Source organism: Puma concolor, chromosome C1, assembly GCF_028749965.1.
Source record: "Puma concolor isolate L17-30 chromosome C1, mPumCon1.1.hap2, whole genome shotgun sequence".
NCBI lineage: Eukaryota > Metazoa > Chordata > Mammalia > Carnivora > Felidae > Puma > Puma concolor.
In genome coordinates, this window is record NC_141674.1 from 120,904,797 (window position 1) to 120,928,731 (window position 23,935).

At 43.5% G+C, this 23,935-nt stretch overlaps 1 protein-coding gene and 2 long non-coding RNA genes across 6 annotated transcripts in view; 2 read left to right on the top strand and 1 right to left on the bottom strand.

Moving 5' to 3' along the window:
• The window catches only part of LOC147578414 (uncharacterized), a 59,058-nt gene extending 42,633 nt beyond the window's left edge, over nt 1-16,425 (bottom strand). Inside the window, exons 1-2 of the long non-coding RNA XR_015255173.1 lie at nt 16,235-16,425; nt 14,634-14,752 (exon numbers count right to left, since the gene is read on the bottom strand). This is a non-coding gene — a long non-coding RNA (uncharacterized LOC147578414). The remainder of the gene's footprint in view (nt 1-14,633; nt 14,753-16,234) is intronic.
• LOC147578415 (uncharacterized) lies at nt 5,734-7,499 on the top strand. The gene is made up of 3 exons (XR_015254263.1): nt 5,734-5,772; nt 6,427-6,605; nt 7,211-7,499. It is a non-coding gene; the product is annotated as an uncharacterized LOC147578415 (long non-coding RNA).
• Nucleotides 16,396-23,935, top strand: part of CCDC93 (CCC complex scaffolding subunit CCDC93) — a 93,688-nt gene continuing 86,148 nt past the window's right edge. For 2 of the 4 annotated variants that reach the window (XM_086718445.1, XM_086718447.1), the window contains exons 1-3: nt 16,397-16,600; nt 21,023-21,136; nt 22,861-22,955. In XM_086718445.1, coding sequence (XP_086574571.1) covers nt 16,559-16,600; nt 21,023-21,136; nt 22,861-22,955 — 251 coding nt within the window. In that variant the 5' untranslated portion in view covers nt 16,397-16,558. Of the gene's footprint in view, nt 16,601-21,022; nt 21,137-22,860; nt 22,956-23,935 lie in introns of all 4 variants that reach the window. The other 2 variants (XM_086718446.1, XM_025932921.2) reach the window with 2 other exon arrangements.

The window sequence follows — 23,935 nt, forward strand, 5'->3', positions numbered from 1 at the left end:
GGTATCAACAAGGACTTGATCCCTTTGAAATCTGGAGGGGAATCCTCCCTTGCCTCTTCCTAGCTTCTAGTTTGCTGGGAATCTGTGGCATTTCCTGGCACGCATCTGCATAATTGTATACGGTTGCATTTGTGGATTTGCATTAACGTTAGCTTCATTTCTTTATGTTTGAGGTCCTGATTCTTTATCCATAAAATGAGAGCATTGTGTTAGCTTATAAAAATGATGAACACCAACACCAATAAACATGAAAAAAAAATCCATTTTTTTCCACAAAAATTCTGGGTGCCTTCTCTTTGCCAGGCACTGTGCAAGGCCCCATGACCTTCCAGTCAACAACACAGGCACATCCTCTGTGGTTTCGTGAGGTTTACAGAGAAGATGAGAGCTACATATATTGAGAATAAATAAGTTGTGGTATATTCATACAATGGAATATTATAGCCATAAAAGTAAAATGCCCCTAGGGGTTCCTGGGTGGCTCAGTCAGTTAAGCTCCTGACTTTGGTTCAGGTCATGATCTTGTGGCTTGTGAGTTTGAGCCCCACATCAGGCTTGCTGCTGTCAGCACAGAGTCTGCCTCAGATCCTCTGCCCTCCTCTCTCTGTTCCTCCCCCACTTGTGCACTTGCTCGCTCACCCTCTCTCTCTCTCTCAAAAATAAACATTTTCTTAAAAAAAGTAAATTACCACTAAACACGACAGTCTGGGTCTATCTCACAGCCACAATGTTGAGCATGTGTAAGACATTCAAAAACAGAAAAACTAACCTATGGTGATAAAAGTTAGAGAAGAGCATCATTTATGGGAAGGCACCGCCTTCTGGGATGTTGGCAATGTTTTATAGCTCAATCCATTGCGGTGGTTCCTCGGATTTATGCACATGTAAACATTCTTCAAGATTAGGTGCTTTGCTGGGTGTATGTCATACCCCAATACAACGTTAACAAATATCCCCACATATAATTAATCATTTGCAATAAGTGCCAGCAAGAAAAATCACAGTGTTCCACAGGGGACCCTATCTGATCTGGGGGGTCTAGGATGGCCTCTGCGGGAAAGTCAGAAGAAGCTTCAAAGAGGAGTTCACAGAAAAGAGCCTGTGGTAGGTGCTGGGTTGAGAACAGCTGGACCTCTGGGAGATTTGAAAGGGTGACAGAAGGCCTCGCACAGGGAGCTACGAGAGGGAGGGGTGTGGGACAAGCATGCAGAGGTGAGCCTGGGCTTGAATTGGCAGCCACTTGGAACCTGTGTTAAGGACGTGCCACTGAGCTCTGAGACCAATGGAGAGGCTTTCAAGGAGGAAACATATCACAGATTACTTAGAAAAGAGTAGATGTTAGGGGCGCCTGGGGGGCTCAGTCGGTTAAGCCTCTGACTCTTGATTTCTGCTCAGGTCATGATCTCAAGGTTCATGAGCTCAAGCCCCATGTCGGGCTCTGCACTGACAGTGTTGAACCTGCTTGGGATCCCACCCCCACCCCGCTCTGTTTCTCGCTCTCTGTGCCCCTCCCCTGCCTGTGCTCTCTCTCCCTCTCTCTTTCTCTCAGGATAAATAAATAAACTTAAAAAAAAAAGAGTGGATATTCAATTCAGGTACTTTTTCTACTGGCTGGGTTGATGACTGAGGGTCTCTCTGTAGCAATACTTGACTCTCCAATTTGCACTTAGGGAAACCACTCATTGAATAAAGATCCTAACTCTTCTCCTTACTGCCCATCCTGGCCAAGACGCAGTGCCACTAAGTCTCTGCTATACACACAGGATTAAGCACGGACACTCAGACGTAACCTCTGGAGATGGACTACGTCTAAATACACAGACCAAGACCTTTTTGCATCACCAGCCAGCATGGTTTGCTAATGTACTATTGCTCAAACAGGCTTCCATGGGAACACCAGGGCTCCGTGGAGCACAAATTGCTATCTGTAGTTAACCACGCTTAAGAACCGAGTGTTGGTGTAGAAGAAAAGGAACGCTCATGCACTGTTGGTGGGAATGCAAACTGGGACAGCCACTGTGGAAAACAGTACGGAGGTTCTTCAAAAAAATTAAAATAGCCAGTAATTCCATATGAGCCAGTGATTCTACTACCGTGTATTTACCAAAGAATACAAAAACGCTAAATCAAAAAGATACGTGCACTCCTATGTTTATAGCAGCATTATTTACAAAAGCCAATTATAGAAGGAGCCCAAGTGTCTATCAATAGATGAATGTATAAAGAAGTGGTATATAGAGGCGCCTGGGTGGCTTGGTCGGTTGAGCGTCCGACTTCAGCTCAGGTCATGATCTCACGGTCCGTGAGTTCGAGCCCCGCGTTGGGCTCTGTGCTGACAGCTCAGAGCCTGGAGCCTGTTTCGGATTCTGTGTCTCCCTCTCTCTCTGCCCCTCCCCTGTTCATGCTCTGTCTCTCTCTGTCTCAAAAATAAATAAACGTTAAAAAAAGATTAAAAAAATAAAAATAAAAAAATAAAAAATAAATAAAGAAGTGGTATATATACATAATGGAATATTACTCAGCCATAAAAGAGAATGAAATCTCGCCGTTTGCAACAACATGGGTGGAATTAGATGATATAATGCTAAGTGAAATAAGTCTGTCAGGGCAAGACAGATGCCACATGATTTCATTCATATGTGGAATTTAAGAAACAAATGAACAAAGAATAAAAAGAGACAAACCAAAAAACACACTCTTCACTATAAAGAACACACTGATGGTTCCCAGGGATGAAGTGGGCAAGGGGGTGGGTGAAATAGGTGACGGGGGTTAGTGAGGACACTTAGCATGATGAGCACTGAACCATGTATAGAATTGTGAAGTCACTATATCGTACACTTGAGACTAATGTAACACTGAATGCTTATAATACAGGATTTTTTTTAATCGAGAGATGTAATAAAGATGTTAGTTTGTACATATAAAAAACAAAGTCAACTGGTCACACTTTAAAAAATGCCTGTGAAATAGTTGGTCAAAGTTGGGACAGTTTTTCTATCGCAGGATGCCTCTCAGGGGGTTTCCCACGTTAATGTGCATTACGATCCTCTAAGAGCAGAAAGCAATGTGCAACATTTCCAAACTTGCTTGAGCCACACAGCCCTTTCGTGGGGTAAACTATATTAGCAATTCAAGGAATTACTCAGTGAAACACACTGTGGGAAGTAGTGATCTGAAGTCTGACAGCACGGTGGTCAGGCACTTTTTACTAGTTAGGGACTTATGGCATTATGACAAGCAATAACCTCCTTTATCTTAATTAATTCCTAGCATACATGACAGAAAGCTGAGGTTGTTGTTTTATTCTTGTCTTTCACCAAGTTTTATTTCTTCCTTCACCAATACCTGCTCGTCTTCTGTATTTGTTCTTTGGAAGCTCATTCATCTTCATTGGCTGTAGATTATTCTCTTTTCTGGCAATTTTAGGTACCAAAACAAAAACAAAAACAAACCCCAAAACTTACACTAACTCCTTATAAATCACTTGAAAGAAGCTTTATTGCTTTTTAACCCCTTTCAAAAATTATCATAAAGCTACCTGGGCTCAGATCCCCATCCTAAGCATCACTGTTGGCACGTGAAATAATGCTTTTCATATCTCAAGTCCAAAATCATGTTATCTGCTGTAGACAATTTTAGTGGAACCGACGGCAAAGATCCCTAGAAATGTTAATTCTGCTGCATCTGACATACTGAGAATTTTTGGTATTCAACCCAAGCTTTGCATTTTCTTTGCCATTTTCAAAATGCACAGCCTCACACTCTCTTTCAAAGGCTCTGGTATTATCCAGAAGCAATTACGAAGAAAAACGAAATTACCTTTCGTCATTCTATCTATTCAGGGCCTTGGAAATGCAGACTGACAATGAGCTGACAATTATTTGCAATCCACTTTCAGTTAATTTCACCATAAATTGAGCCTGAGGACTGCTGACAAATAAAATATATTATTCATCTGAAAACATTCTCTTTGGGGCTCCAGATCTCCAATCTATTTCATTAGTGATCACGATCAAACTAAGTTGAGGATTGATTTATGCAATAGTTATCCCACTGCAATAATTAATTAGGAAAATAATAGTTTGGTGGAGCTTTGAAAAGGAGCAGTTTCTAAGGCTCTTTGATAAAATAGAAAACTTTTAAAATAATTATGAGGCAGTGTCCCCAAGGGAGCAGATATGCCTTGCCCTTGCCTATTTCCACAAGTCACTAGACTCGAATCACTGTCAGGGATGAGCTCCTTGAATCTCAATTCAGTTCATCTAGCAATTTTTTAGTGTGCCCTGCAGGCCAGGCCCTGTGTGCTGAGTCTGTGAGTGTTACAGAAACAGAGCATCCTCAATGACTGCACATGGGCGGGTAACCATGTACGGTATGAAGGGTCCTAATCGATACTTATAATAGACATAATAGCAAAGAGCTTTTGCAAGCCTCCAGGGATTAACTCTGCTCCCATCACTGGGGAATGCTGCATGGGAGAAAGTGGCACTGAGACTTGTCCTAGGATAATAGGTACACTTTCAGTTGCATGAGATGAGGGGCTGTGGCTGGAGGGAATACAAGAGCAATACCAGGCAGAGAGAAGAGTATAAACAATTGCAAGGCACTAGGACAGTTGCAGGTGGGATTGAGAAAAAGTAAGAAATCTAGGGTGGTTGTGAGAGGTGAGGAGAGGAAGACATGCTGAGATCAGACCGTGACAGGGAAACAAAGGACACAGGCTACTTGTACTAAGTTGGTTTTTAAAATCAGGGGCTGTGGGGTTCAAATGAGACATCCGAGGGCAGTGTCATAGGATGAAGGAGCGATGGAAGGTTCTGTCATCATGCTGATGAGACACAATAAAGACTTGCGGAAGAAGAAAATAGGAATGCAAGGAGCTTTGGAATCATTTATTCACCCCCTTGGAATCACGGCACGTTGCAGTCAGAGGCTAGAAGGGTCTCATGGGTGCTGAGGTCATGGAAGTTGTGAGCAAGAGAGGGTGAGGAAAATAAACTATGAATTAAGTGCTAAAGTCTTAAAGAGGGTGGGAGTATCTTGGAAGGTGATAGAGGAGGAGGATGTTCCTTCTGTCATTGGTTCATTTGTTCATTCAAAACCCTGTCATTGAAAACCTACTCTACTGGGCACTGGGAACACAGACACCAGTAAGACAATGAAGTCAGCAGCTTTGATCAAAGGGGGACTTAATCGTCTTTGGGCAGGAGAAGAATTCAAGGTTAGTTAACAGACCTGGAAAGTGGGAAGCCATGGAATGGAGAAAAATGTGGATGTACAGGCCAAGAAGATTGTGTAAAGACATGGGGGGAAATGCTGCTCTAACTCCAGCTTCACGTCATTTTTCCAGGCAGGAAGACAAGAAAGGAAAAGGGTTAACGGTGTGCATGCTCTGGCTTAACCTCTCGGTAGTATTTTTCCTAGGATAAATCCACTGACATTTGATTTCTCAGAAGTAGATCACCTGTCTACCAATCTGCACGAAAGGCTGGGAAATGTAGAAATCAACTGAGCACATTTTTATACCCAATAGATTCTAGAAAGGGTGCAAGAGAGAATGAACATGGCATAGATGACTCACAAGTACATTTTGCATGTTTAAATGTGTTTTTCTTCTATCCTCCTGGATGACTAAGTCTTATCAGAGGACAGAATTCTAGGGGAGCAATAATTTTTTCTTTAGAATTTTGGCTGCATCACTCCATTTGTGTTCTGGCTTCCCATGTTACTTTGGAGGAATCATGCCAGTCTGATCTTCATTTCTTTGTTGTGTGGTCTGGTCTTTCTCTGGGTAAGTTCTTGGCATCTTCTCTTTATCTCTAGTGTTCTGAAATGTCACTACACTGTGCATGAGTATAGATCATTTTTCCATTATTATACATGGCACTTGGAGGGTCTTTTCAATCTGGACACTTCTTTAATATTTCTTTGAAAATTCTCTCCTGCTGCCTTCTGTTGAGATGTCTGACCTCCTGGGTATTTCCTGGGCTTTGTCTTCCAGTTCTTCTATTGGATTTTTAATTTCAGCTATCACTTTTCTTAAATTTCCAAGAGCTCTAATGATTCTAGTGATTACTAGTTATCTAGTTATAATCTGGAATTGTCTATAATGATAATTATGTAATCATTGTACACAAGGCTGTTAAATGAGATTTGTAAAAATAAATTTGGAGTTTTGGCAGAGGCTTAAAGTCTAGTATGAAACGCACTCCAAAGGAAGATACCAGACCATTCATATAGGATTTGCTATATTACAATAAAACAAGTCCATTAGCCCACCTCCTGTCTGTATCCCAGATGTGAAAATAATAAATAAATAAACAAACAAACAAATAAATGAGCAAACAAACAAGGCTGGAGACACTTTGGAGTGGGGATTTTCTTTTTTTTGAAGAGTTACATGTGGAGGTGTGAACATTTAAGGTAGGTGTTTCTTTTCACCCCTTAGGCCAAGCAAGGGTCATGAACATATTCAAGATCCCGGAATAACCTGTCATGGATAGAGACCAACGTCTCACCGCCCCCCCCCCCCCACCCCCAGCCAGCTTCTGCTGAGCTGCAGAAGCCTGTGGACCTACTCTATGTTGCAACCTGAACAAAGGGTGGGGAAAACAGTGTCCTTGAGAGAATTAGACCCATACCCTTGGGGAGCCAGGTGGGTGGGGGCAGGGAGATTAGTGCCTTCTACTCACCTGAGGCTGCCTGGAGATGTCTGTATAGAACAAAGAAGGGACCAGAGCGGGAATGACCTAAACTTCCATAATTAGATTAGACAGAGATTCATGAGTTTTCCCCAGAACTAAGTAAGAAATCAGCAAAGAAAGACTGACCTTGAAAAGATCCCACCCAAGAGTTCTACACCAATAGAATGAGCTTGTACTGGGGGGATGTGGAAGGACAATTAAGGGAACATCTTGAGATGCCAGGTACATGGTGGTTCACCCAGTGACGTGTGGGAAGAACAGAGCAAGGCCAAAGGCCCCCAAGGCAGTGGGCAAAAAATCTCGTAAGAGCACCCCCCGATAAAGGGTCAGTCTTGGGGAACCTGCCACACAGAGGCATCAATGCCAAATACAAACAGCCCAGTCAAATACAGTTTTCCTTGTCTCTCCTAATGGGAGGGACAGAGGCATCAGTTAGTAACTGGGGGAAGAACAGGGGTGAAAGATAAAAGTATAGACCATGAACCTCTACTTACATTTTGCAGAATTCAAGGTCAGATCCAAGCTAGGAAAGGGGAGAAGACGTCAATTGCATGAAAGATTGAAGATTAGATTTGGCAGGACTCTTTAATAAAATCTCCTAAAATAGGAGACTCTTTTAATCTACAGAAGTATCCATAAGAGGCTTAGAACCTGCGCAAGATATCATCCAGGTGTGGGTGAAAGGAAATCTATCAGAACGACTTTAAAGAAGATGAATGGGAAGAAAACCAGGTTGTTCCCTGCTTGCACCTTATCAAGTATAACCCATTTAATAAACTGATTACACTAGCATTTTCGTCTCCCTTTCTATTCTCTTGGTCCTTGTAGAATCATAATTTTGCCATCATTTTACTTGGGTTTCAAAAGAAAGAAAAGATGAGCACGTGTGTTCAGTCTCTTTTTTAACCACAAGTCAATACAACATAGGTTTTTTGCACCAAGAGCTCCTTTTCCAGGAAAGACTAAGGACCTACTGATATCCAAAGTGAGAAGTCAACAAATAGCAGGACAATCTCAAATTTTCACTTAAATATTGAGTATATTCCACTTTATGTAAGTTAATTTAAAAAAATTATAACTTGTGGGGGCGCCTGGGTGGCGCAGTCGGTTAAGCATCCGACTTCAGCCAGGTCACGATCTCGCGGTCCGGGAGTTCGAGCCCCGCGTCAGGCCCTGGGCTGATGGCTCAGAGCCTGGAGCCTGTTTCCGATTCTGTGTCTCCCTCTCTCTCTGCCCCTCCCCCGTTCATGCTCTGTCTCTCTCTGTCCTAAAAATAAATAAACGTTGGAAAAAAAAATTTAAAAAAAAAAAAAAAATTATAACTTGTGGCTGCCATTTGAACTCCTTTCTCTGAAAGGATAATCATTGCCTGTCACATCTGCCACCTGGTGGCCACTCTGATAAACACATTATGGTAATATCACCACACTACACCTTTTCATTCATTCACCCATCCATCCATCATCCGTCCATCCATGCATCCATCCATCCATCCACTCATCCGTTTATGGTGCATTTGTTCGAAGCAAGCTCTAGGCATACAGATAAATAGAACACACACAGCTCTTCCTTGAGGAGATGACAATCTGTGGGGGAAAATTTTTTTTTTGGATGGAGAATTTTAAGAGCTAAGGTTCTAAGGCTCAAGTCTATGTTTTCTACTTCTTTTTCCCCCGTTGACAGGATTCTTCCTTGTAATGTAATGAATGATACTTAAGTCTTTGCCATCTTGAAAGAAAGCTAAATAAACAAATCCTCCATCAATCATGCTACCACTAACCATCTTCCTATCATCATCAAACTTCTCCAAAGAGGAGTCTACGGGGGCGCCTGGGTGGCTCAGTCTGTTGGGCGTCCGACTTCGGCTCAGGTCACGATCTCGCGGTCCGTGGGTTCGATCCCCACGTCGGGCTCTGGGCTGATGGCTTGGAGCCTGGAGCCTGCTTCCGATTCTGTGTCTCCCTCTCTCTCTGCCCCTCCCCCGTTCATGCTCTGTCTCTTTCTATCTCAAAAGTAAATAAACGTTAAAAAAAATTTAAAAAAAAGAGGAGTCTACGTCCTCTGTCCCCTCTCTCTTGCCTCTAATTCACTTTAATGGCTGTTTTTATTTAGGTCATTTTTAGTATGTTTTGATTATAATGAATTTAAATACGCAGAAAATAAGAATAATGTAATAACTACCCATCTATTTATCATATGCTTTATCAAATATTGGCATTATACCACATGTGCCTCATATCTCCTTTCCCCAAGAAATAAAACATTACAGATAGAATTGATGCTCTTTGGTCCTCCTTTCTGCTCCTGCTCCCTTTCCATCCTCCCTAGTGAAAACCACAATCATGAGTATAATTCTCATGCATACCTTCATACTTTTCTCACACATTTCTGTATATATAAGCATTGAATAATATTATTTTGAGTGTTTGTAAACTTAGCAAATCATTATGAATGTTGTTTTCTTAAAAACTTAACTTTACATTTTTCATAGTTATGTTATATTCAAACATGTAACTCTAGATGATTTTAACTACTATATACTAATCCACTGCATGGAGATATCACAAATCATATATCCATTCTTCTGATGAATATTTAGGTCGTATTAAGTACTTTTCTATCTTAAACCATGCTTGCTACGGGCAGTTTCGTGCACATCTCCTTGATCTCATGTGCAATTCTTGCGAAGATGACCCTCTATCCTTCCCCCCGTTCTGGAAAGTAAGGAAGAATCTCTCAGGAGTCCTCTCAACTGAGGGTCTTTGCTGGCATCACATCCTCTGCTAGCAACAAGAAACATTACTATTCCAAGCACTGGATTTGATCCTCTGTCCACACAACCCCAAACCAGAAGTGAATCACCTTCCAAGTTGATCCCACTTACAATGAACGGCCACAAGCTTTTTTTTCTCTATCAATGTAATTCAGATTTCTTTTTCTCTTTCCTAGCTATAAAGTGATGATATAATGGTTCAAATAAACACTTGTTAGAATTATAATTTTTAGGGTGATGTTTTACAATTTCAGATTATTTCACTGCAATCTTATACATTAATGACTTCTGTGTTAGTCTATTTGTAGGTAGAGTAATTAGAGTATTTTTGGTGTTGTTAACAAGTCCAGTAAAATAATCCAGAAACATGACAGTAATTTTTGTCTTTATCAAGACGCATGAAGGGTCTTAGAAATTGTAGATTTTAGAAATCTACAATATATGTGTGAATCTTTTGAGTAAATTATTTTCATCTTATTTGATTTCAAGATAATGAAAGCATAATGTGTGTTCATTGCTACTTAAGAAGTCTCTCCTATTGATCCAGAAAAAGAGCGTTCTCGGTTCTCTCTTCTAAAGTAATTTTGGATTTTTTCTCATTTAGTTTCCCAAGGAAGCTTGACTAAACTGTAATTCCTACGGTAATGTTATATAAATGTAGTTTATTTAGCAGTTAATTTCCTGAGTGAATGGTTTCCTTTTCTTCCATTTCCAGACAGTGTAAGTGTTGGATTTTTGGTTGTGGCTGTTTACTAAGTCCTCATAACAGGAAGGGTAGTAGGAGTTTTACATGAGCAATCTTGCCACTGGGGACATTTGAAACTCAAAGTCCCTTTCTTTTTTTTATTTTTTAAAAAAATTTTTTTTCAACGTTTATTTATTTTTTGGGGGGACAGAGAGAGACAGAGCATGAACGGGGGAGGGGCAGAGAGAGAGGGAGACACAGAATCAGAAACAGGCTCCAGGCTCTGAGCCATCAGCCCAGAGCCTGACGCGGGGCTCGAACTCACGGACCGCGAGATCGTGACCTGGCTGAAGTCGGACGCTCAACCGACTGCGCCACCCAGGCGCCCCTCAAAGTCCCTTTCTATAGGCCAAGGGCTGAATTGATTCCAGAGTTAGGGCTAACATGTTTACCAAACAATTTTCTTTAAGCCATCTGATTGCTCTCATGGTGCTTCAGTGAGATCCAAACCCCTTCTGATGGTCCAGCAGGTCCTGCCTGGTCTGGGCCGCACAGCATCATCAATTGCCTTAAGCCATCTGTGCTCCAGCCCCTCAGGTATGCGGAGCTCCTCTGCTGGGCCGCTCAGGTTCCTTCAGCCTGAAATGCCTTTCCCTACTCCGTATCTAACTCTTACTCAACTCCAGGTCTCTACCATCTGTCCTTGGAGAAACTTTCACTGACTTCTCACTCAAAATCGTACCTCCTACTCCCCTTTTTCATCCCACCTTTCAACTTGCCCTTAAGAGCACTCACTTCAACATGCAAGCATATAATTATTGATCTGATTATTTGTCGACGGTGCATGTTCACTCCACAACTCCTCTTGGTTCATTTTCTGTATTCAGTGTTTGCCAGGCAGAGAGTTGCAGGGGAGCAGAGGGAGGGCGCACGGCATTTGGGGGGACGATTCTTCCTCTTACGGTATACTAGTCAGGTTATGCCATAATGACCATAGTTAGCAAACAGCCTCCAAATCTCAGTGCTCAGAACAAACATTAATATGCTGCTCATGGATTGGGCTGGGGTTCCAGGTCCCCTCCTTTCTCTCCTGTCTATTTCTCAGTCGGAGGCCCGGGCAGAGGAAGCAATGGCTGCCTGGATACGTTCTCATGATGGGTGGAAGGAGATAAGAGAGTGATGGAAATATGGAAAGGTTCTTAGCACCTCAGCCCAGAACTGACACAATCTCAAAGCTTCCCATATTCCTGTGGCCAAAGCAATTCTTATGACTCAAAGTCAGTGCAGGACACGTGACATCCCTAACAGCTGGGTGCTAAATGTTGGTGATACTTTCCACTCACTGTGAAAATTCCAAATGCCCCCTGGATGCCCAGTCACTCCTGCCACCCCCATTGATATTGCTTCCCAGTGCCTGGCACACAGTATGCGCTCAATGGAGATTTGGGGGAAAATTAACTTTGCCAGATCACCCTCTAGCACCTTTGTAAAAACATACTTAACAACTAAGGAGTGCTATGGCATTGATGTCCTTTAAACAGTAATTATTACTTCCACGCAAAGGTACCTCATTTTAACTTTTTAATGTGAGGCTGAGAATTTTTTTTCATACATTTAGGGACAATTTCTTTTAGAAATTCTCTCCTTGTGGGCGCCTGGGTGGCTCAGTCGGATAAGCATCCGACTCCTGATTTTGGCTCAGGTCATGATCTCACAGTTTGTGAGATCAAGCCCTGCATCAGGCTCTGCACGGACATTGCAGAGGCTCCTTGGGATTCTCTCTCTCCCTCTCTCTCTCTGCCCCTCTCCTGCTCTCTGTCTCTCAAAATAAATAATTTTTATTTAAAATAAATTTTTAAAAAATTCTCTCTTCAAGTCTTTTGATCATTTAAAAAATTTATTTTATTTTATGTTACGTTATACTATTTTTTTGAAGTCAGACGCTTAACCGATTAAGCCACCCAGGTGCCCCTCTTTTGCTCATTTTTGTATTAAATTTTCCTTCCTCATTTGTAAGAACTCTTGTCACAGGTAATGAATATTTTTCAGTTTGCCTTTTACATGTTTTATGGATTTTTTGACAGACCAGGCCAGACATTGTTCATATTTACATAGCTTCGTCTCTCACCCCCTTCTTGCACGGCCTGCTACAGTGAACATTTCCCCCCCCCCCCCCCGGCAACATGATGTTACACAAAATGGGCACGTTGAAATGTATCTAACCATTCCTTTTCATGGGCTACTGACATGGTTTCCAGGGTTTCCTCTCATCAGTGACACTGTCATGAAGGTCTTTGTCCATAAGCCCTAAAAGTGGAAGCATCCCATCCAAGGATATTTTTTAAGTTCTTGGTACATTTTGCCAAATGACTCCTGAGACTCTACCCTCCAAGACCCACACCGCAGACCCTCACACCATAGGTGCCCACATACGAGGCTCTGCTGAAGAAGCCCTTACCAGCCAGCTTGTCTGGCAGCAAGCAAGGTGAGAGGGGTGACAGTGGGTCTTGGACTGGGGGACCCCAGATGCTCCTTCCGCCTGGAATGTTTTTCCCTGAGATCTTTCCATGGCGCCTTCTTGAGATTCAGATCTCCCTTCAAAGGGTGCCTGAGAGTCCTATCCTGACCCCTCTGTCTAGGAGAGCCTCCGACTCCAGCTACTCCCGATCACATTCATTATGCTGGGTTTTTTGTTTGTCTGTTTTGGGTGTCTTTTTGTCTTTTGCTTTTTTTTTTCCCTGAAGAGCACTTATGTAGCCAATATTAACATATTAAGTGACACGTTTCATTTCTGGTTGTAACTGCCTTGTCTGGCTCGCTGACAGCAGTGTCTCCAGCACCAGGAACTGTTCTCTGGCACGGAGAAGACTGGCTCTCAAACTGGCGGCTCACTGGGATCCCCTGTGAAATTTTAAACATTTAAACATTTTAAAAAGTCTGCCCCTCCTCAATAAAAAATGTTTGTTAAATCACTTTTCCGAGGAAATGTGAGAGATCATTTTCTACAGGATATACAGACTATGGCAGGTGCTCTCTGGCAGGCTTATTCGTTGTTGGGTAGCTGGATCCTTGTCAAAGCCTTCTAATGTCGCTAAGGGAGTATGGTTGTGAAAATTATGGGGATTGTTGGGATCCATTAATAAAACTATCATTTGTTGGGGGAAATGCGCTAAAACTCATTCCTGTGTGTGTGTGTGTGTGTGTGTGTGTGTGTGCTGGGTTGCGTCCAGACACAGAGGGGGGTTAGTTTTGTCTGCACCAGTCTTGCCTCGATATGCTAAATATAGGATGGCATGTTGTAAAAATTTTACTGCTTGAGAACAGATCAGCATACGATTAAGAACTTTCAGAGAGAACTCATTTAACTTAAAGACTCTTAGTTCATCTTAAATTTTGTGATCTACAAAGAAACAACAATGAAGTCACTGTTCACTACCGCATTGCATGTAAAACAATATACTCCAAGGGAAAAAATGCCAATATTCCTGTGTCTCCCCAGACCAGTTAAATCAGAATCTCTGGGGGTGGAACCCAGGAACTTTTAAAACTCTCCACATGAAATCTATTCCCGAAGCCAAGAACACACTGTCTACACTGTATGTTAGCTAACTTGACAAATTATATTACGTAAATAAATTATTTTTTTATTTTTTTAACGTTTACTTATTTTTGAGACAGAGAGAGACAGAGCATGAACAGGGGAGAGGCAGAGAGAGAGGGAGATACAGAATCTGAAACAGGCTCCAGGCTCTGAGCTGTCAGCACAGAGCCCGACGCGGGGCTCAAACTCATGGACCGTGAGATCATGACCTGAACCAAAGTCGGACGCTTAACCGACCAAGCCACCCAGGTGCCCCATTTTTTTTTTTAATTTTTTTAACCATAAATAAATAATTTTAAAAAATAAAATTCCCCACATAATTCCAATGTGCAGCCAAATTTGAGAGCCATTGACATAGAAGGAACTCAGTACTGTTTGTTGGATGGATGAATGCTTGATAGATGAATAAAAATACATTGTGAATCAGGAATTTGGGGCACTGGTCTCAGCATTGCCACTAACGTCTGTGTGACCTCAACACCCATAGTGTCACTAGATGCCTTTAAGATCCCTTCCTGTTTCAAGACTTCATGATTCTCCTTCTTGGTCACAGCAAGTGCCCAGAGTTGGAAGGGCTGGGAGAAATGAGAACAGGATGATTCAGGCTTTACAGAAAACTTCATTTAGGATAAAGGTGAGCCTAACAGAAAACTCTTTTGCTATGGCACCCTTTTACCCAAAAAAGGAAGGTATTTTGAGGTTCCTGAGAATCCTGCACTTACAAAACGTCACACAGCTCTGTACTGGATGTGCAGAAGAGAGAATGATTCCTAATCCCCAAAGATCCCACTAGAGAGACAAAATATGTGTATGGGTATCCTGAGCCAGGGGAGGGAGAGAGATACATTTACTGGAGCAAGTACTCACAAAACTCCTTCTCTGACATTGTCTGTTCAAGGTCCGCTCCAAAGCTGCGCTGGGGTTCCTCTCTCAAACATGGGAAGCCCAAGCTTTCTTGACTGCTGCCATGGCTGTTTTCCTGGGATCTTTAAAAAAAAGAAAAAAAAAGGCATAATGCCAGCCCAACTCTGCTACTGTCACCCTACACAGACAGTAAAACTGGGAAAGTTAGCTGCTCATGTTTATTTAAACATTGCAAAAGCATTTCCAACAGGGAACTTGTGTGTGGCCTACCTGAGTTCTATTATTCTCCAGACCCTATTCCCTGAACTACTTTATATACAGCTATTTAGGCTTGCCTGCTATATGAGATTCTGCTACTTGTCCCTAGGCATCAGTACTTTCTAGTCATTTAACAGTGGCCACAAATTACCCATCATTCCCCTTCATCCTATACCATCTGGAGGAAGGATGATTTTTAAATTATAAAACTAAATACATTTGGTAAGTTGAGAATGGGAGGCCTAAAGACTGAGTTTTATTGGCTTCCCAATGGATAAGTGCAAGATGTCACATAACTCTAAGAGAGTTCCCATCTCAACGCCTTAATTTGCACATTCATATTTCTCATACTTGGGGGGGCGGGGCGTGGCACACAGTTTTGTTACAAGTATTTGCCAACTGCATTTAAGAAGGAAATGGCCCTTCTTAGGGCCTTTCAGATGGTATGTTTATTCTGTCAGGACAAACATCAAGGAAAAAGTACAAAAAGCCCACAGAATTTCTTCAAGGAAAAACATTTACTGAGTACCGTTTCTACTTTTTAAGATGTTAGGTATGCGGAGAGGAAACACACACACACACACACACACACACACACACACACACAAACTCTTAATCTCAAGGATCTAGTTTCACATCTCCCACTCTTCCCTCCTCCCCCAGAAGGAATGATCTCTTCTACAGCAAGTTTTCACATGTCACCTTCTTCATCCCCGATAGATAGATAAATAAATAAATAAATAAATAAATAAATGCTGGAGAAGCCATCATGAAGCAAGTGCGTAAAGTGCGGAGGGGTGGGGGGGGGGGGGCGGCTTGTGGCCCAGGAGACAACCCTTTTATATAACTGCCATCTTCTGGGACACAAAAAGGGTGCATCATGTAAGTGATGTGGCAGCTAAAATGACATCAAAACCGGAGTTACACTTTGAGATGACTTTTCCCCAAGGGAGACCCAGAACTGGGTATGTTGGGAGTGTAGGGATATTATCCCAAACCAGGTTTCCTGGAAAACAAGATGCACTAGCTGGAACCCTGGGATTCAGCGGGCATGCAGAAGCCTTCCTTGGGGGCTCCGTTCCCTCGTCCGTATATATATAGCGAGAAGTTTGCCCGAGTGCGCTTAAATCAAGGGACACCCCGATTCAGCTAGAACTGGTCCGGTGTCTGGAATTCCCAAACGCATTCATGCTGGAATTCCACACGAGAATGAGGGGGCTTCCTAAGTCCCGCTCGCGGAGCGAGCGGACAGAACCCCGATTTGGGGCATCCAACGCATGTGAAAAGCAGAGAGGGAGCCCAGTGCAAAAATTCCCCGAGATGGAGGAATCGACCCTGTAATGCACCTCGGAGAAAACTGCGGAGCCCGGCGCGGAGCACCTGCGGAACACCGGTCCCGAAGCCCGGCAGGACAGCAGCTCCAGCGCCCCCCCGCGGTTCGGCCTTGCCAGGGGTGGCCCTCACGCAGGCGCAGTCGCGATGTGCTCGCGTCCCAGTGCGCATGCTCCGCGGGGCCGCCGCGCTCCCGGCCGGCGGCGGCGGCAGCGGCGGTGGCGGCGGCAGAGGAAGTTCCCGCTTTGCCTCCACCCCGGTAGCAGCTTGGCGGTCGGGGACAGCTTCCTCCGGACGCTCTGCGGGCTCTGCTGCCGCCGCACGTCTGTCACAGGACCATGGGGTTGCCGAAGGGGCCGGAGGGCCAGGGTCTCCCGGAGGTAAGGACCCCCCTCTCCCTGACAGTCCGGGTTCGTGGGAGAGGGCCGAGCCCACCGAGCGGCCGGCTGAGTGGGCCCGGGCAGCGTTTGGGGCGCCCCGCCCCCTTCCTCAGGTGTGTCCCCGGCGGGGAGCGCTGGCCCTGTGCGCCGGGGGGCCGAGCAGGTCCCCCAGCCTGGGCAGGGGCGGGGACAAACTTCAGCCGCTCCTGGGTCCCCCGGGACGGAGGCGGTCTTTCCCAGCCCAGTACCTAGCTCCACGCAGCCCCAGGCGCCGTGAGGCTCGGGGTCCCGCCTCTCCCGCTCTCCCGGGCGGTGTGCCCCGACCCCTGGCGCTGCAGGGCTCGCCTCGAGGCCCGGGGCTGCTGCGCCCTGGAGTCACGAGACGCGCGCTGGGACCGTCCGGGCTCGGGTTGTGCAAAGGGCGGTGACCTTGTGGCGCCTGCCGCCGCCTCACGGGGCCCGCGGGGTCCCCACGGTCGGCCTCACCCGCCTTGGTGTGTGCAGGGAATGCCGCCCTACCCACCCCGCGCCAGACCCGGGCAACAGAAGTTTGGAAGCAGTGCGCGCGCTGGGCGGTGTGCGGGAGGCTACGCGCTGTCCAGTGGGGCCGTGGGGCCGGGCCGAGCGCCTGGCGGAAGCGTGGCTGCTTCTCCAGAGCATAGCGGGCACCTTTCCTTACAGAGGTGTTTGTTATTAAATACTCAGTCTCTCCTGAGGGACAGGGCAGTCAGTGGTTTCCGGATTTCCACGTTGTCTGCGAATAAAAGGAACGTGCATTTCCTTTAGGCTGCAAGTGTCATTTAGCGAGGCGGTTTGCCAGTGTCTTCTCTTCCAGCTGATTTCCTCCAAAGCTAGTCTAGTTTACGAGACTCAAGAAATGAAATCCACACTGAACCTCTGTCCCCCTCCTAAGGTTCTGAAGCAGGCACTTGACAGGAGGACATCACAGCTGCCTGTGGCCAATCTTGCTTCTCTGCGTGTCCCCCCACCCACCCTACTCCCTGCCAATCCTCAGTTCTTTCATCTCATACATACGGTACCCACTAATTGAGGGATCCCATGCATAAAAGCTGGGAATATAATATAGTGCTGGAAGGACAGACTTACCTGGCAGTGTGTGCTCCCAGTGGATAAGTCCATTTTGTTGTAATCTTAGGAAAACCTAAGAAATGTCATGTTGTCAGAACTGTATTAGGTAAAACCTTACGTGCAAATTACATTGATGGAAGGGGGAGGGGATTGCCAAGATGAGAACTGTCTTGTGATATTTGATGTTTCTTTTTTGTTACTTCTTTATTCTAGGCTCTCATCAAGTTTTTGCCTGGTCTTTTGCTGTAGACTCCTTTCTGGTTTCTCAGGTTCTACCTTGAATCCCTCCGTTTCAGTGTCCTGCAGTACTACAAACGGGGGTCTTTCTAAAATAAAAAGCAACCTGGTCCTCTGTGTCCTTTGTTTAACCCTTCTCTGACTGCCAAGAGGCTGGGTCTGACTTGTCAGTTTTCCGGGAGCCTAAGACAGCTCTTGGCAATTAGGAGGCATGCAGGGTAAATATAATCAAATTATTATCATTTAGTTCAAAGACCAGTCCATATGAATATGGATAGTCTGTGTCCTTAAACTGTCACTAATCCAGTTAATTCCTTGAATTCAATTTTCTAAACCTTTTACTGTAGGTTTGTGAAGGATGGGAAGATAGCTAGACTTGGGCTTGCCTTCCAGCTTACATGAACTATAGTACAGGGCAATTGAAAATTTAGTGTGCCTGGTTTAAGAGCTCACAGTCATTCATCTTTATCAGAATTTTAGTTTCTTAATGGTGAGTGTATCAACCAATCTAATGGCTTTTTACACCCTCAAAGGAGGGTATTCTTTGAGTCGCTGTGGGTTAGTCAGTGGCCCTTTTCCATATTGTTTCAGTGTTGATCTGTGAATTGAATGGGGAGTCTTAATTAACATTCTCCATTCAGGGTCTTGTGCCAGAAAGTTATTGCATAGGTTATTTCGCGAAAATGTATATACTTCTCCATTCTGGGGGTGAGTAGATAAAAGGCATGGGCCATGCATCTGCCATGGGGTTGGCCAGCAGGTTCTCATTAGGTACAAGTTGAGGAAGGAATGATCCTCCTGGGATGAATTGTCCTCTTCTTGGAAGTGTTTTCATGATAAGTGAAGATTGAACAAATGAAGGTTCCTGTTTTACATCCTAGAAGCTATAAGAAAATACTTCTGTCATCCCATTTTTCTTTTCTACTCCATCTTTGTAAACCATATTGTTCTTCTCTTTTCTTGGAGTCTCCCTATTTATAGATGTTGCTTAACTATCCCAGATGTTTTGCAAAGGAAGAGACTGAGTGAATAATTAATATTACTTGGGGCGCCTGGGTGGCGCAGTCGGTTAAGCGTCCGACTTCAGCCAGGTCACGATCTCGCGGTCCGGGAGTTCGAGCCCCGCGTCCGGCTCTGGGCTGATGGCTCAGAGCCTGGAGCCTGTTTCCAATTCTGTGTCTCCCTCTCTCTCTGCCCCTCCCCCGTTCATGCTCTGTCTCTCTCTGTCTCAAAAATAAATAAACGTTGAAAAAAAAAAAATAAAAAAAAAAAATAATTAATATTACTTTATTTTTGCGTGTCCACTAAGAATTAGGGTAACGCTTGAATAGGCTGGGCCAGGGTGGTTTGAGATTGAGAAGTAAAACGAGCAGTGGCACGAGGCTGTCACTGTCACACCCCATATTGCAAGAGATTGTCAATCACTTTAATAATTCTTTGTTCAACTATATGTTAATATGTGAGCTCTCTCTCTCGTGGCAATTTGTACTTCAAAATAAACTTGAATTTCCATTATCGGTGTCACGACCATGAAAACATTTCGTTAATCCGTGGCCGGCATAGGTCATGCACTTTATGTAATGATCGAGCACGTCATTCCATATTTAATTGTCCTTTGAGCCTAATGCTACTTCAGAAGAGGTGTGAACATGACTGAATAATATATGGGTCCTCTCCTAATCCAGCTAATAGCCCATTTCGAAAGACAGGCTTGTACATTAACACCAGACGTTTTACTCAGAAGAGGTTGATACTTAATTGTATGAGTGGCATGAACTATAAATGAAATAGAAATGCAGAGGAGTGACCATTTCAGGCTGCATTTGTCAGGGTTGGCGTCGAATAAGAGCTGGAATTTGAAGATGGTTTCTGGGTGGTTAGAGAGTATCAGGAGAAGGGAAGGGGTGGAACAGTGAAGAAATGGGAATGAGGCATGCTTGAGCTTGGCCAGAGCCATGACTGGATTGTTTTGGAGGGAGGTAAAGGATGAAGCTAAAACAATAGGTTGCAGCCAAAGATCTGAATAGCCAACCAGGAACTTTGGAGTTTATCTTACAGACAGTGTGTGATGCATTAATGATAAGGGCTGGGGGATGATCTAAGAAGGGATGATGTGACAGCTGTGATTTAGGAAGGAGTGAGGAAAACAGATTAAGAGCAGAAAGATTGAGACAGTTGAGGCAGCTGCAGTAGTCCTGGCATGAAGTGTAAATAAAAGGGAGGGGAGGATGGCTGTGACACGCAGGGTAAAGGAAGGTTGCACAGACATTGTTGGGTGAGGGAGGAGTCAGAGGTGGGTGCCAGAATTTGAACCAGCTATATGTTGCTCATGTTTTATGTACAGAAGTGGTTGTTTATGTTCCGCAGTCATGGAAGAGAGGGAAGGTACAGTTCATAGAAGTAGATGGAGGCAGTACTACTAGAATATTTAGATGCTTTTTAGTTATAGGTCAACACCTAGGAGTGAAAGTAGGCTATAATTTAAAAAATTTAAATCAGTTCCCTCTTTAAATATATTAGGTGAATTTATTATTTTTAAGGCAATCCCGTTATGCGGTAGTCAGCATCCTTTCATGTATCCAAGTTGAAAGCCTTTCTTAATTTACCTTAGAGATCAAAAAGATGATTGAAGAGAGAGATAACGTGTTTAAGCTCCCTTCTTGGTTATAGCCCCATTTGTCAGTTGCTTCTGGGACCAAGATGCACAAAAAGTTAAAACAAACAAACAAAACAAAACCTTGTTTTGTCTGTAAGGAGTTTATAATTTACCTGGGAGCCTGTGAAGTAAACCTTGTGTTACTGAACCGGGAGGTACCGTGCTATCATCTTCCTTTCCCTGGATTCCTTCTCCATCCGATGAATAATCTGTACTGCCTGTGTGTGTCTTCTCCCCCCACCTGTGACGGTCAACACAGCTCATTGAGGCCCAAGGACTCTGTTCTTTGTGACTCATGCAGCCATGCTTCTGCATGAACACAGTGATACAGGCAATGTCATTTGCACCTTGGCAATTAAATTGTGGCATCGGGGGATATGCCTGGTGTTCCTTTATCCTAAGGTAGCTTTTACGAGCCTGTCTTTTACCTTTTGTTTTAGGTAGAAACAAGAGAAGATGAAGAACAAAATGTCAAGCTAACTGAAATTCTGGAGCTCTTGGTTGCAGCTGGGTATTTCAGGGCAAGAATTAAAGGCTTGTCACCTTTTGACAAGGTAAGAGGAAAGCTTCCTGACCCTTAGGCTGATTTTTGTTGGGATGGCATGGTTTACCAGCACAGGGAAAAGAGGAAGAGATTGTGTTTTTACTTTCTCCAGTGCTTCTCTCTCATTCAGGTTCATTAATGGAAGTGTTTCAATTTCCTATTAAAAGAAAACACAAATGTATCAGTAGGTATGCCTTGAATTCCTTTTCTGTGTACAGACCTTTGGGAAGTGCAAAGAGGCATTAGAAATAGTTCCTCCTTTTAAAGAACTTACAGTTTGAGTGAAGAGATAAAGCTTACGTAAGATAAAATAATCTGAGCTAGTAAGGAGCTGTCCTAGGTCAGTGTGCTCACAGACAATTGCCAGCTTTTCTAAAGATGGTCAATTCTGAGTTTGGAGGAGGGAGAAGTCACTGTGGGATGAAGTGTGTTAATTCAGCAGAACCTAGAAGAATTATTATGCACAAGGCCTAGTAATGAGTGTTGAGGGCACAGAGATAAGACCAAGGCCCTGTACTCAGAGAGCCCAGCTTCTGTAGAATAGGAAAGGGAGACAAGTAAAGCAACATACATAGAATAAGTGGCATGCTGCAGCAAAGGCAGCAGCCAACTGTGCGCAGAAATGAAGCTTGCAGATCAGCCAGAGCAGGCCAGGACAGTTTCCTGATGGAAGAAAGTGTTGAGTGCTCCAGTGGGCCACAGTCCCGGCTCTACATAACAATCACTGTGGACTGTTTCATAATACAGACGTTGAGGCCTCACCCTTTGATATTTTGCTTAGATCTGGTCTGGGGCCTGGAATCTGTATTTTTTTTAAATGTTTTTATTTATTTTTGAAAGAGAGAGAGAGAGAGAGACAGAGCATGAGCAGGGGAGGAGCAGAGAGAGAGGGAGACACAGAATCTGAAGCAGGCTTCAGGCCCTGAGCTGTTAGCACAGAGCCCAATGCGGGGCTCGAACTCACGAACCACGAGATCATTACCTGAGCTGAAGTCGGACACTTAACCGACTGAGCCACCCAGGCGCCCCTGGAATCTGTATTTAATAGGCATCTCACATGTGTCTAAAATACAGCCAGAGATGAGAGTCACTATTGTTTTTTCTAACATCAAGGCGTGTCTGAAAAGGATTTTGTTTTGTTTCAAAGTGTTTTTTTAGCCTTAGTCTCATTTGCATCTCTGAGAAATCCTATGAGAAAAGTAGACCAGAGATTCTCCTCTCTTTAGATATGTGAAAAATATATATATGGAAATTAAGTAATGAACCACAAATGTCAGCCTTGCTACTCACCTGTCTGGTCTGTAAAACACATAATTCCTCTGGAATCTGGCACTTACCTGAAACTCGAGTAGGACTTCTCTTGGCTGAGAATTAATGTCTGTCTCCCTCAGTATAAAGAGGACCTATGAATGATACGTCCATTTCGTAATATAAGTCAGCTTCTCAGTCACACTAGCCACGTTTCAAGTGCTCAGTAGCCACATGTGGCTGGTAGCTACTGTATTTGACAGTACAGACACATTTTCCATCACTGCGGAAAGTTTTATCGAGTGGTGCTATTTTAGATGAATTGTAGTGGATGAAGTCAGAAGGGCACATATACTCTCTCTCTAAAGATAAATAATTTTGTAGGGTCACTGATTCTATAAAAACTGCTTATATTTTTTCCTACCTTCCACTTCCCCTCTCCCCAAACCAGGAAGAGAAAACAGGTATTTTCTTTGTGTCTTGCAGGTAGTAGGAGGAATGACTTGGTGCATCACCACTTGCAACTTTGACATAGACGTTGATTTGCTCTTTCAGGAAAACTCTACAATAGGTCAAAAAATGTAAGTTACCAGGGTTTGCCATGGAAGAGGCTAAAGGGGGAGAAGGGAGCTAACTTTTGAGTGTCTGCTATGTGCCAAAAGTTGTGCTAAGACACTTTACATATTTTATTTTAGTTTTCATTACAACAGATATTATCATAGTTTTATAGATTACAAAACTGAGGTTGTTAGAAGCCACAGTCACACAGCTAGCGTATAAGTCATTTAATGCTCAGGCTGTTTCTAACATTATCTCTCTCTTTTTTGTTCCTAGTTTCATTGAGATATAATTTTCATGTAACACTATTTTTCAAGGTGTACAACAAAATGATTTGATGTATGTATGTGTGTATATATATATAGCAAAATGTTCATCACAGTAAGTTTAGTTAACATCCATCACCACACAGTTACAATTTTTTTTCTTGTGATATGAACTTTTATCATCTACTCTCTTAGCAACTGTCAAATATATGCTACAGCATTGCTAACTGTAGTCACTGTGTTCTTCATTATATCCCCAGGACCTATCTATCTTATAACTGCAAGTACCTTTTGTACTTTTTTGTTCCTCTTCACCCATTTCCCTCACCCCCCACCTTCACCTCCGGCAGCCACCAATCTGTTCTCTGAATTCAGTTGTTCTGGACTCCGCTTACAAGTGAAATAACACAGCATTTGTTTTTCTCTGATTTATTTCACTTAGCATAAATCTTATCTTCAAGGTCCATCCATGGTGCTGCAAATTATAGGATTTCCTCTTTTCTTTTATGCCTGAATAATATTCCTGGGTGTGTGTGTGTGTTTACATGTACACCACATCTTATTTATCCAAGGATGGACACTTAGATTATTTCCATATCTTGGTTATTGTGAGTAATGCTGCAGTGAAGATGGGGGTTCAGATACCCTCTTTGAGATACTGATTTAATTTCCTTCTGATTAATACCCAGAAATGAAATTGCTGGATCATACGGTAGTTCTGATTTAAATTTTTTTAA